Source organism: Chiloscyllium plagiosum, unplaced genomic scaffold, assembly GCF_037043375.1.
Source record: "Chiloscyllium plagiosum isolate Xiang-an unplaced genomic scaffold, Cpla_swu_hap1 HiC_scaffold_23, whole genome shotgun sequence".
In the NCBI taxonomy this organism is placed as follows: domain Eukaryota; kingdom Metazoa; phylum Chordata; class Chondrichthyes; order Orectolobiformes; family Hemiscylliidae; genus Chiloscyllium; species Chiloscyllium plagiosum.
In genome coordinates, this window is record NW_028270161.1 from 23,943,198 (window position 1) to 23,957,513 (window position 14,316).

At 45.0% G+C, this 14,316-nt stretch overlaps 1 protein-coding gene across 1 annotated transcript; it reads right to left on the reverse strand.

Annotated features, from left to right (window-relative positions):
- Positions 1-3,226: 3,226 nt before the first annotated feature.
- LOC148145842 (C-type lectin-like) lies at positions 3,227-11,152 on the reverse strand. The gene is made up of 5 exons (XM_087999771.1): positions 11,105-11,152; positions 9,186-9,337; positions 4,568-4,708; positions 4,377-4,485; positions 3,227-3,430 (listed from the first exon to the last, which is right to left on the reverse strand). Exons 1-5 carry the CDS (start codon positions 11,145-11,147, stop codon positions 3,342-3,344), a joined length of 534 nt encoding a protein of 177 aa, XP_087855897.1. The 5' UTR covers positions 11,148-11,152; the 3' UTR covers positions 3,227-3,341.
- Positions 11,153-14,316: the final 3,164 nt, after the last annotated feature.

Below are 14,316 nucleotides of genomic sequence, written 5' to 3' on the forward strand. Positions count from 1 at the left end.
TGAGAGGCTGAATGGCCTACTCCTGTTTCTATTTCTTTCACATTTTCACAATTTAATTTACTTGCATAGAATTATATTTGTCTGGTGAAGACAAGTGAAATCTTATCGTGTAGTTCTATTGGTTAAAATAACATATTTGGATTGGTTTTTAAATATTTATAGCCTGCAACCAGATCATGATATTGTCCGTGAATACATTTTGTAAACATTTTGGATTTTAAATTTAAATTTTATTTAACATTTGGGTAATCTGATGTTTTTTGTGACTATCTACAAACACATGTACTTTACCAGTCTACCAAAGCCCAACTCGGTTTGACTCGGAAGTCTCCTTTGTTTTTACTGGGAGCACTGTACCTTGAAGCAGGGGACCGAGTTCCAGAGTAAGGGATCACTGGTTTCAGATGGAATCATACTTACTGCCAGCAAACTGACAATTCCAATTATGAGTAAGAGCCACTAACAGCCGTAGAAATACCTTAATTACACCAATTGTAAAACAGTGAGTCATAATCAGAATTCAACAAGGCTGTGTGTTCTATCATTATTATTTTTTCTGTTAATAATCCCAATACCTGCAGTTTTGTTAACACGACAATAACCTGCCTGTGGAATGTGACAGGGAAGATGTCTCCAATTAAATCACATCAGCCAGGACTATCCTTGCAAGGGGCCAAAGGAATGAATGGGAGACAACTTTTTAACATTTGGTGAACATTAGGAGACATTCCTTTGTCTTAAAGGGAGAAATCATGTATATACACAAGGAACCACTCGATAGAGATTACCACTCGATAAGTAAATTGGATTGTAATGAAAATGGTTAATGAAATGGGTGAAATCCCAAAGGAATAATAAGGGTTTTGGGCGTCCTGATTGCTGCTCTTCGATAGAGGTGCTCCAGATTAATGAAGGCACAAAGCCAGAGATAAGGTCAATGTCAAGGTCAGGCCACTTTATCAGGGTTGTCTGTCTGAGGTAGTATGCAGGTCAGGGGTTATATCCGAGCCCAATAGTTGGGGCCTGGGTTCCAGTGGGGCAATTGTGCACAACTCGGGTGTGGGGCAACAGTTGCGGGGGGGGGAGCCATTTTCCTCAGGTCAGGTTGTGGTAGTTCTGGTCAAGGCAGGAATACAGCCAAGTCAATGCTGCTGTAGATGGGATCAGGTATTCTGGGAGCAAGGCACAGAGTGAGGGGGGCAGGGTGGGGGACTGGGTGCAGGGGTCAGGGTGCGGGGGACCAGGGAGTAGGGTGTGGTGATCAGGGAGCAGGGTGTGGGGGTCAGGGCAGGGTGTGGGGGTGGGGCAGTGTGTGGGGGTGGGGCAGGGTGTGGGGGTGGGGCAGGGTGTGGGGGTGTTGGGTCAGCACTGTTCCCTGTGATCTCTGACCCTGACCCTCCACAGAGATGTTTCAATTTGAGGAAAGAAGCTGACCCTGAGCCCGGGTCTGGGCCCAGTTTGAAGCTGATCTTGAGTTTCATACAATTATAACGTCTGGGTCTTGGAGTTGGGAGTGAAATTGTTTTGTCTTTTGGATGAGTGTCTTATTTAACTATATTTAACAAAATCTGATTTTAATCATTTCCTCAATGTCTGTCTTGCTGACAAATTTAGAATATATAAATTGTGTTGTTTGAAGGGATTAATTTGAAACAATTAGTCAAGTTTACCAGATTGAACTCATGTAATGACATAAAATCCCACTAAAACTCACAATGTTAAAGTCTAATTGTGATCTGAACTGAGTGTTTAATTCTGGAAATCTTAAATCCCACTGACTCACACTCAGTGCCAGGGTTAATGCCAGACCTGGAGAGATGATGGTGCACATTCTACATGTTGTTAAAGTTGAATTTTGAAAATCAAAAGCTTTTTGGTTAGTCTATTAGATAAGCAACATGCATCATATGCTTGATGTTAAACTGATATTCTTTTAAATTATTAAAAATATGTATGTCCACCTGATAATGGCAGAAGCACCAGCCCCTCATGCCAGCCCTGTTCCTAATCTGGATAAAAAGGCAGAATTCCAGGAATGAGGTGACAGTAACTGCCCCTGACCACAAGGCAGCACTTTAACAAGGGATGGCACAGTGGCTCAGTGATTAGCACAGCTACCTCAAAGCACCAGGGACCCGGGTTCCATTCCAGTCTCACGTGACTGTCTGTGTGGAGTTTCATGTTCTGTCTGGGTCTACATTGGTTTCCCCTGGGTGCTCCAGTTTCCTCCCACAGTTGAAAGATGTGCAGGTTAGGTGGATTGGACATGTTAAATTGTCTCATAGTTTCCAGGGATGTGCAGACTATGTGGATCAGCCTTGAAGAATAGAGGGTTATAATGGGGCAGGGTATTTGTCTGTTATTCAGAGGGTCAGTGTGGACTCGATAGGCTGAAAGGCCTGCTTTCATACTGTAGGGATTCGAGATTCAGTGTGGGTCCATATTGCTACAGCTACACTGAAGTCAATGGGAATGCTCTCCACTGCTCTCCCTGACACCAAGGGAAATGGTTGTGGTTAGTGAAGGCAATCATCTCAGCACCACCCAGGACAAGACATGCATCTTGCTTGGCACTCTCTCCACCAACAGCACCCCCTGGTAACAGTGTGTACCATCTACAAGATGGCCTTCAGCTACTGGCCACAGCTCCTTTGACTACACTTTCCTAATCAGTGAGCTGTATGAACCAGACCTGTAAGGGCATTAGAACACCACAAACTGCAGGTCCCCCTCCAAGGCACACTCCATCCTGACCTGGAATGAATGTTATTCCTTCACTGTCATTGTATCTAAATCCTAGAACACCCTCCCTGTCAAGATGGGGTGTACCTGTTCCAGTCGCACTGCACTAATTCAAGAAGGAAGCTCACAGTCAGCACCTTCCCAAAGGGGAATAGAGTTGGACCCTGCAGTAATACCCACATTGTGGAAATGGATTATAAAACTATCCATGTCCCCGTTCTGCTGTCTCCTCCCCAGTATAACATCAGTGGGACAGGAAGGCTGCTATAAACTAGACTCACAGTAGCAAACAGGTAAAAACAATGACTGCAGATGCTGGAAACCAGATTCTGGATTAGTGGTGCTGGAAGAGCACAACAGTTCAGACAGCATCCGAGGAGCAGTAAAATCTGCTCCTGAGATGCTGCCTGAATTGCTGTGCTCTTCCAGCACCACTAATCCAGACTCACAGTAACAAACACACAACTCATGATATAATTTTTATTCTTGGCTGTGAAACTAAGTCAGTACAGTCATCATTGGCTGTGATCGCAACTACAAGCAGATTGAGGCACTACATCCACTCCCAGACAGGATCCATGGAGCAGCGATAGATTATTTCACTCGCAGCAGGGAGACGGCAGTTTGTAGGAGCAAAGGAAACAGAAGGACAAAGAGCAACTTGCATCGTTCCACTGAACTGAATTCCCTGGATGGAAGGAAGACAAGTTTGGTAAACCAGACAAATATTTGTGTGATAGGTTCATTCTCTGTTGTGAGACCATCAATGATCACACTGGCTGCTGACAAGGAAATGAAGTATAAGGGAATGAGCCCCAGCGCGATAGTGAGCTCCCTCAGGATCAGGCTGAGATGGAGCAGGCTGATCACATGTTACAGCCTGGCCCTTGGACAGGTCCATGCTATCCGAGTCACTTGTAACCAGGTCAGTGCAACAATAAGCTTGTGAAGTAATCCTAGTTTTGCTGCAATGTTTTGGCTCCCTTGCTTCAATAAAGGATAATTGGGTCCATCACGTTGTTAATATCCAGAATAAACCAGACAGACCTGGATAAGTAGGAATAAAATCCAACAAGGTGCGTGGTTTGGAAATAACCTGTCTGATTTCCTGAGTTTACTCTGGACTGGATTTAGAATCTGTTTTGTATGTGGATAGCACAGACTCTCCACAGGGTTAAACAATTTCCTTCCCCACGGCACAGACTTCAAATAATTCGTACAGTCCATGGGATTTCAGTTTAGAATAATCTGTCTGGATTATATATTTTAAATCACTGAGTCAAATTCTGTGGAGAGAGGGAGGGGTATGTGGTACATTAGTAAAGTGAGGGCTGGATCTGGGATCAGCTCATTAAATGTGCACCAGTTCCAAGGCTGGTGTTGGTATAATCATGTCACTGTGGGTTCCAGACAATTGACCAGAAGGAGAAAACTTTAATATTACTCCCAGAGGATACTCTACTCTCCAAATCTCAGGATCCATTACTCTCCTCCTTTGAACAGTTTTACCCGCAAGGTTCCTGCTAATGGAGCAGGAAATGGAGGCCTGTCCAAATCTAATCCAATCAACCAATTGCCAGGAAATATTTTCCTGAAGGCTACCATTTCTATCACACTGGAATGCATTGACTTACTGAACAAAATCTGCACACAGTCCTCTCTTCTATAATCATCATTGGGTTCACCTTTCATCCAAAACATAAAATCTGATGCAGATCCATCACTCCATAGGAAAGTCCCCTCCTGTGGAAGTAAGATCAGATCATGTAAAAATATGTAACTTTCTCACCCTAATAATGTGATGCAATAAGACAAGCAACATTACCTTGTGAACGTCATTCAAACCGATCCAAATTGGGGAACACTTATTTTGGGAGTTACGTGTCATTTCTGCAAGAACGTTATTCTGCTCCATCCCGTGCAGGGAAGCAAGATGGCCGCCTGGAGATAGGTGTTGGCAATGCAGCTTGGGAGTAAATTACAAAGGCAATTTGTCACTTGTTGCAATATTACATGAATATTGGAACAAAATAATTGACCACTTTCAAAGTAGAAACTCTTATTTTGGAGAATATAGACAATGAAACTACAACCTCCTGCTGCTTGTCCACAAGGACATAATATGGACTGACTCCAACCTTCAGTGAGTGGTGCCACACTGAGGCTGAGGATTTGGGACCAATCTCATTGTGGCTTCTTAAGAATATGGAGAAATGTGGCAGAAACATGTGGGGGGTCCAGCAAGGCCTATCTCAACATCAGGAAGAACTCTCTGCAAATTTAAACTGTATTCTGGGCAATAAGGGGAGATTCTCCCTGGGTTGTGGTAAATTACTTAGTAAGAAGGAATAAGCTTTGTTAACTGCACATTTTGCCTCATTAATATGCAGCTTCTCATCCTACAACCTGCCAGGAGCAAACAAGATGCTGAAAATTCAGAATATGGAGAGTGAGTACCTGATAACTTCAAAAGCGCAGCAGGTCAGGCAGCATCCAAGGAACAGGAGAATCAACGTTTCGGGCAGAAGCCCTTCTTTAGGAATGAGGAAGGTGTGTCCAGCAGGCTAAGATAAAAGGTAGGGAGGAGGGACTTGGGGGAGGGGCTTTGGAAATGCGATAGGTGGAGGGAGGTCAAGGTGAGGGTGATAGTCCGGAGTGGGGTGGGGGCGGAGAGGTCAGGAAGATGATTGCAGGTTAGGAAGGCGGTGCTGAGTTCAAGGGATTTGACTGAGACAAGGTGGGGGGGAGGGGAAATGAGGAAACTGGAGAAATCTGAGTTCATCCCTTGTGGTTGGAGGGTTCCCAGGCAGAAGATGAGACGCTCTTCCTCCAACCGTCGTGTTGCTATGGTCTGGCGATGGAGGAGTCCAAGGACCTGCATGTCCTTGGTGGAGTGGGAGGGTGAGTTAAAGTGTTGGGCTACGGGTGGTTGGCTTGGTTGGTCCGGGTGTCCCAGAGGTGTTCTCTGAAATGTTCCGCAAGTAGGCGGCCTGTCTCCCCAATATAGAGGAGGCCACATCGGGTGCAGCGGATGCAATAGATGATGTGTGTGGAGGTGCAGGTGAATTTGTGGCGGATATGGATATGAATTTCTTGCGGTTACAGGGGAAGGTGCCGGGAGTGGAGGTTGGGTTGGTGGGGGGTGTGGACCTGACGAGGGAGTCACGGAGGGAGTGGTCTTTTTGGAATGCTGGTAGGGGAGGGGAGGGAAATATATCACTGGTGGTGGGGTCTGTTTGGAGGTGGCGGAAATGACGGCGGATGATACGTTGTACATGGAGGTTGGTGGGGTGGTAGGTGAGGACCAGTGGGGTTCTGTCCTGGTGGTGGTTGGAGGCGCGGGGCTCAAGGGCGGAGGAGCGGGAAGTGGAAGAGATGTGGTTGAGGGCATCGTCGACTACGTCTGGCGGGAAATTGCGGTCCTTGAAGAAGGAGACCATGTGGGTTGTACGGTTTTGGAACTGGTCATCCTGGGAGCAGATGCGGCAGAGATGAAGGAATTGGGAATATGGGATGGCATTTTTACAGGGGACAGGGTGGGAGGAGGTGTGGTCTAGGTAGCTGTGGGAGTCGGTCGGTTTATAGTAAATGTCCGTGTCGATTCGGTCATCCGAGATAGAAATGGAAAGGTCCAGGAAAGGGGGGGGGAGTCTGAGACAGTCCAGGTGAATTTGAGGTCAGGGTGGAAGGTGTTTTGGGGAGACAAGCCGCCTACTTGCAGCTTCAATGTGAGAGTCACTGAAGGAGTTTGAAGGTTGGTTAGAAAAGATGGGGAACATGGGAGACAGCCAGTAACTGAAGCCAACTCTATTTTAGCAATGCTGTAACTGTGTGCACTGCAGGAAGGCAGCTGAATACACAGAATCTGTGTCGGGGACTCTATACGAGTTGGATCACTCTGTGCTATTCCACCAAACTCAGGGAGAAGTTCAGGAATTAACAGGCAGCTCAGTGTTTGATTCAGGAGAAATCCTGGGGAATGAGAAAGTTGCTGATTCTGTGTTAGGGGCTGGGGTCCGGCCTCAGAACAAGCCCATGAGCATGAATACTTCAGTTCAGCTGAGAGCGAGGGGATTGAAAAGCTCACAAGCGGTGTTTACTGGATGGAGCTGAGCAAGATTGGTTCTGGGGGTGGAGTGTGTGGAATCCCAGGGTAAGACTAGCTTGGTGATCTTGGGTATCGCTGAGAGCTGGGGTTATACTGAAACTGAGTATTGGAGTGCAGGTTGGGAGTCTCAGGGAGCTTCCCCCCAGGAAAGGAGGGGAGAGTCAACCAGAACGGGTGCATTCCAGGACTGAGACGAGAGAGAGGAAAGTAAGGCCACATCCCCTCCTCATTAATGCAATGTGAAATGATATATGAGAGTTTAAAATTGAGTCCTAAGATATCCTATTTCATTGCTGTGGATTGGTTTACTGTAATTTGTTAATTATCCTGGGAGAGATAAGTACAGGCACTAATCTTTCTATTACCTATGCCTAAGTATTTTCCCATTATAAAATTTGACTCAAAGTGTGGACAGGAAATGCAATGCATATGTACAGATTTATTATCTGAGATTGTTATTCAATCTATCATAATTATAATAATTTCAAAAATAATGCTAAAAGTAAAATAACATGGAAATCCGAATCACTGAAAGCTCTAAATACATTCTCCCACTTCATTTACCTGCTACAGCTCCAGTGGAAGGTACAACATTTAAATACAAATCCAAACATAGAACAGAACAATATAGCACAGGAAATGGCCCTTCAGCCCACCATTTCTGTGATGACCACGATGTCGTTCTAGACTCCTCCCATCTGCATGCATTTAGGAGGTTTCCTCTATTCTCTGCCTAGTCATGTGTCTGTCTAAATAGCTCGAAGATGTATCAGCATCTATGACTTCCCTTGACAGTGTGTTTCAGGTGCCGACTGCCCTCTGTACAAAAACACTTGCCTTGCACATATCCTTTAAACTTTCCCGCTTCACCTGAAATCTATGCCACCCAATATTTGACATTTTCACACTGAGAGATAGCTTCTGACTATCCTCCATATCCATGTCTCTCATAATTTTAGATCCTTCTGCCAGGTCACCTCTCAGCCTCTGATGCTCTCCTGAAAACAATCCAAGTTTGTCTTATCTCTCCTTACAGCTAATACATTCCAATGCAGTAATATCCTGATAAACTTCTTCTGCACTCTTTCCAAAGCCTCCACATCCTTCCTATCGTGTGGCCACCAGAACTGCACACAATAGTCCAAATGAGGCCTAACTGAAGTTTTATTCAGCTGCAAAGTGACTTGCCCAGTTTTATCCCCAGTGCCCCCACAGATGAAGGTAAGCAGACTGTAACCCTTCTTTACCACCTTACCCACTTGTCACAGAGTCATACAGCACGGGAACAGAGCCTTCAGTTCAACCCGTCTGTGCCGAGCAGACATCCCCATCTGACCAAGTCCCATTTGTCAGCATCTGGCCCATATCCCTCTGAACCCTTCCTATTTATCTGCCTGTGCAGATGCTTTAAAAATCTTCTAATTTCCTATGGCAGCTTGTCCCATACACGCACAATGCTCTGTGTAAAAATGTTACCCCTTGGGTTCTTATTAAATATTTCCCTCCCACATTAATCCTCTGCCCTCTCCTTTTGGACTTCTCAACCCAAGGAAAAAGACCTTGTCTATTCACCCTATCCATGTCCCTCATGACTTTTTTAAACCTCTATAATGCCACCCGTCATGCTCTGATGCTCTGGGGTTTTGAGGAAATCCTGTCGAGCAGGTTGGATACTCCCCAGCAATATCTATTCCTCTCAGCATTTTAATAGCAAAAGAACTTCCTTTCTCAGAGTTACCTTCATAACTGAAAGGCTTTTTGTTCCTTGAATCACCTTTCTGTCTCTGTTTTGCAATGATCTTTAAAGTATGGGAACGACTTCAAAGTTGGGTTTCTTACAAGTTGGTTCTGATATAACACTGTAGTTCCATTCTCAAGTTGTAAGAAAATCGCGCAACAGCCGCAATAATTAAACTAATGGGATCGGGATCGTGTGAGAGCCAATACAGGGAAGGAAAGTTCACATTCTACAAATAACGGTCTAAATTCTTCAATCACATTAAAGCTAGTTCACATTGAAGAAACACATGTTTTAGCAAAACACATTGTAATCACAAACAATCTGAACAATGAACTGTAATGAGCATCATTACAATAATACATGTGTAAAGTCACAGTATATTCGATTGGAATACAGAAAATCATTTTGACATGAAGTATCCAAAGAAGAAAATTCTTAAGTTAAAATTGTTACAGGACAATCTTAAAACTTGGTTCATACAATGCATTTTTCATTTATGGCAAAATTATTTTGTTAAGGGACCCTTCATTTCTGGCAGATTCAATGTCACAACTCCAAACCCAATACCTGACAATGGAGATTCCAAGGACTTACCTCAGCATCAATCCAAGACATTTTCTCAGGAACCAACTTGTAGCAATGACCAAAATAAATGAAGCCACTAGGACAATACCGTCTGGCCAGGAGACTACATTTCTCAAGGTTCTGATCCAAAGGTTTTGAATTCTGCGTAGTTAGTCCAACAGCTGCAAATTACAATAAGCCACAATAATTACATCATTCACAGTTCATTTCCCCTTCATGCGTCGAGAAACTGGTGAGCACATGGTCAATGGGGCCTGCCTCAGAGTGAGACTTCCCACCTGACTGCAATAACCTTCACACACGCTATGTTTGTTTATGTGGAAATACAGAGAAAGTGCAGCACAGAAACAAGCTGCTTGGTCCAGTTAGTCAAAGACAGTGTTTATTTCCTGCAGGGGTCTCCCACCATTCTGATCACTTCCTCCAACACTACCACCAAATCACTTCATTCCCTTCGGCTTGTCTACATTCCCCCCAATGGGGCTGTACAGTCTGCCTCTGGTACACCGTGTAATGGCAAGGTTCACATTCTCAACACTCTGGAGGAGGCCATTCTCATGAATTCCTTGATTGATTTGTTAGTGACGAGCTTATATTATATAAACCCACTTAAAATACCATCAACTTTACTCCAAATGTTCACCCATCATGTGCCTTCATGGTTAAACTCAGGCTGTCCCCTTCCTCAACATTTCTAAATCTGAGGTGACACGGTCAATGGCAGAACTGGATAAATGCCCCAGCTCCCACTGATGCCATCATTACACTTATTCCCCTGTCACATTCTGTACAGAATCTGTTCCATTCGGTTTCTCTGTCTGTCCTGTTCTGATGATGCCATGGTCAATACCAGTGTTTCTGATATCTCTCCTGTTTCTTCCCAAAATGAGAGCTCACTCCACAGTGAGTCCCTTCAACTGTCCCATTTCCCACACTTCCCCAATTCCTTCTGTTCCTTCCAAGAATCATGTTAGAGTTTGCCTTTCTCTTATCCTCTCAGACTTCCATATTGTTCACGTTATCACCTCACATTTCTGCCACTTCATTCATTCCCATCCCCATTCAGAATTGCAAGGCCCTGGTTAGTTCTTCAAACGCTTCTCACTTGGCCACCATCAGTATTAATGAGGCCTCATTCTCCACCTTCTCACAGATAGTGCTCTTCCTCCAGTGTGGTGGGGGAGGGGGGGCGGTGCAATCCTGAGCCATAAACTGAGCTCAGGGATCTTCAATTCTTTAAAAAAGGGAATGAGGGAGCTTCTTAAAAATGGCAGTGTATTGGAAATGAGGGGGAGACTAGGATTGGACTGGATGAATATTAATGACTTTGGGGAGTGAGCAGGATGGTGTGGTTTGATTGATTTGGATATTAAATGACACGGGGAGTCAGCACAGCAGGAGATAACTGAGTGAGATACGTTTGAGGAAGAAATGTGAGAATAGGATCAGATTGAGTGGGTCAGTAATGGGTCTCTGTGGGTGAGAATAAAAAGGGATTAGCCTGTGGGAGTCTATTAAAGCATTTGAGCGGTGAGCAGGAGAGTAGGTTTGGACTGAGTGGAAAATAAATTCATGGAGAGGGAGCAGGAAGTGGAATGAGAGTGAGAATAAGCAGGAATGTGAGATCAGAGAGAAAGCTGGGCTGGGCATTTCCATGTGCCCTGGGCACAGACAGGCAGGAAGGGGAGGGGCAGTAAAATCAGGTGGGATGGTGAAGCATGCTGTGCCCATATGGGGAGTGGGCAGACAGTGAATGTGGAACGTGTAAAATAGCAAACACGTGGCAATGGTTCGGTCATTGCGCACTTTCAGAGATTCCTCAGGTACCATCTCTGTCTGTTTTCTCTCATTCACACCACGGGACATCCATTAACCCCTCAGTTCACAGCATTAACCTGTCCTCACACACAATGTTAGGTTGACCCTACCTGCAAGATCACTGACCATCAATGTACTCAGCACCAATCCCATCAGCAGCATTATGTCTGCAGTGAAGTTCCTTTCCCCTCACCTGAAACACAACAAAAATGATTCAGCAACAGTGTCCAGGATTCACAGTTAAGATGGGGCTCTCCTGCTCCTCTTCTTACCTCTCCCTCTCCGTTTCCGTCTCTCTCTCTCTCACTCTCTCTCTCTCTCTCTCTCTCTCGCTCTCTCTCTCTCCCCGTTGTCTGAAGAGATGAGGTGTCAAGTCTTACTGTCAGTATATATAGCAGACTGTGAAGAAGGAAGGAACCGTTGAAATCAGATCCAATTGATTCGAGAATCAATGATGTCCAAATTCCTGCTGACGAATCAGAGACTGACAGCTCAGCTCAGAAGGGATTGGAAACCATGAGAATGTTCCTGGAGTTACACATTAAATTGTACAACGTGGCACTGGAACAGCTCAGTGAGAAAGGAAACTGTACTCATCGTTCCTGACCCCTGTAATCAGGCTGGAAGTGAATGTATTTCTAAGCTCAGGAATTAATGAATGTTTTTAATCAGAATATTTACAATGTCATCACATTTAGCTTGCACCAAACACCCGAGTCGAAGAGTGTGCTGCTGGAAAAGCACAGCTGGGCAGGCAGCATCCGAGGAGCAGGAGATTCGATGCTTCGAGCATAAACTCTTCATCAGAAATGAGGGGGTGGCTCAAGGATACTGAGAGTCCTATCCCTCATTCCCAATTCCTGGGTCTCCGCTGCATCTATTCCCAGGAGGACCAATTACACCATAGTACATCCCAGATAGCCTCCTTCTTCAAAGACCATGATTTCCCCTCCCACGTGGTCGACAATACCCTCCAGTGCATCACATCCACTTCCCACACCTCTGCCCTTGAACCCCATCCCTCCCATCTCAATAAGGACAGAAACCCCCCGGATGTCATCTTTCACCCCACCAACCTCCAGATACATCGCATCATCCTCCACCACTTCTGCCAACTACAAACTGACCCTCCATCAGGAATATATTTCCCTCCCCATCCCTGTCTGCATTCCAGAAAGGCCATTCCCTCTGTGACTTCCTTGTTAGGTCCACGCCCTCCACCAACCCGCCCTCCACTCCCAGCACCTGCCCTTGCCAAAACACAAGAGGTGTAAATCCTGCACCCACACCCTCCCCACCTCCTTCCAAGACCCCAAAGGATCCTCCACATCTGACAGAGATTTACCTGTACTTCCACACATGTCATCTACTGCATCTGTTGCTCTCAATCTGGTCTCTTCTACATTAGGGAGACAGGATGCCAACTTGCAGAATGTTTCAGGGAACATCTCTGGGGCACACAAACTAAGGAACCCCACTACCCTGAGGCCGAACACTTTAATTCTCCCTCCCACTCCACCAGGGACATGCAGGTCCTGGGCCTCCTCCATCACCAAAGTCTGGCCACCCGATGCCTGGAGAAAGAAAGCCTCATTTTCTGTCTTGAGACCCTCCAACTTTACAGGAGTAATGTGGATTTCACCAGTTTCCTCATTTCCGCTCCCCCCACTTTATCCCAGATCCAACGCTCCAACTCAGCACTGTCCTTTCTGTCCATCTTCCTTCCCATCTATCTGCTCCACCCTCCTCTCTGACAATCATTCCCACCTCCACCTGCCTATCACATTCCCAACAACTTTCTCCTCAGCCCAATCCCCTCTCCCATTTATCTCTCAGCTCCCTTTGGGCCATCCCCTCATTCCTGATGAAGAGCTTTTGCTGGAAATGTCGACTCTCCTGTTCCTCGATGCTGCCTGACCAGCTGTGCTTTTCCAGCATCACACTCTTTGACTCAGATCTCCAGCATCTGCAGTCCTCACTTTCTCCTGCATTAAACACCCCCAAAGTAAATGAATAATATTTTACCATTCGAACAAGATTGTTATGTCAGATCTGAACTCCATCTGTCCCCCATTTCTCTCCCTGTTGGGAGGTTTCCTTCATGCAATAGCAGCAGTGAGATTGAATCTGTTTAGAAAGAACAGGGTCCATTCACAATCACTGGCAGCTTTCAAATAGGAACACAATCGAGGTTTGTTCAGGAGTGACATTGACAGACAGGGAGATAACAAAACTTGTGAATGTTGGATCATATTCACTTCTCAGTGTCAATGGAACTTTATTTGCAGCTATTTCTGTATAGACATTCACTCAAAACCTTATCTGATGATGTATTCTCTCTGACTAACCACTAGGTATGTCCCGATAAAGGAGGTTTGGTGTCAGTGAATACAGTAGATTGGATGAGAGAGATAATGGAACCTGTGAATGTGTGATCTTAGTAACCTCCCAGTGTAAGCGGAACTTTCTGGAAGAACTCTTTCCTTACAGCTTGATCTGTGCAGACATTTCCCCAAGACCCTGGCTGATGTCTGTTCCTTTCCAGTTCTCTCTCTCTGTGATCACGTGACACTGGTGTAATCATTACATCATGACACAACAGTGTTATACACGCTGCTGATGACCATTCCATCAGTCGACATCACGTCCCAGACTGTATCCATTTTCTTTTTGTGTTTTATGTATTGTAAAGGTGATGGTTCTGAAAGGGTTAATACTCATGTTACATTGGCTCCACCCATTCTACTGACATCACACACTGTCTGTGGATGGAGACAGGAGTTCTGCTCCAGCTTATGGAGGGAGCAACTATATCTGTAACATCTCCCTCAGGTCCCAGTAACCAACCCTGACCAACTGTAATTGTTGTTATCATTTAATAACCTTCTTGTTATCGAAGAACAGTGTCTTGTCTGTGGATGCTCGAGTGCAAGGCTCACTAGTAACAGAGAAGCAAGTCCCACAGGGATCAGTGCTGGGAACACAACTGTTTATAATATATATGAATGACTTGGGGGAAGGAAGTGAACATACTGTCGCCATATTGACAGTTAACATTAATGTTAGGGCTGCCCATGACAGAACATCATAAAATGGCTGAAAACCCCAACAAACTTTGCAGTAACAGATAATGTATAGTGTGGGAAACATTTGTTTCATGTGGTCTCAGGACAGAGTACAATGACTGCTTGTTTTGTCTGTCACACTGGATATGCAACATTCCTTGTATTCCTAAATATAAGAACATTTCACACTAATTAGTTATTTCTCTGAAGATTTTTTTCTGTTGATCATAATACAAGTAGGTTTTGATTAAAATTCT

What these genes read in the sequence shown, in the direction of transcription:
- LOC148145842 (XM_087999771.1), bottom strand. Translation starts at nt 11,147, where the DNA reads ATGGGATTGGTGCTGAGTACATTGATGGTCAGTGATCTTGCAG. An exon ending in GATGGTCAGTGATCTTGCAG is followed by an intron (nt 9,338 to 11,104) that starts GTAGGGTCAACC and finishes TGTAATTTGCAG; the next exon opens with CTGTTGGACTAACTACGCAG. An exon ending in GTTTGAATGACGTTCACAAG is followed by an intron (nt 4,486 to 4,567) that starts GTAATGTTGCTT and finishes TTACTTCCACAG; the next exon opens with GAGGGGACTTTCCTATGGAG.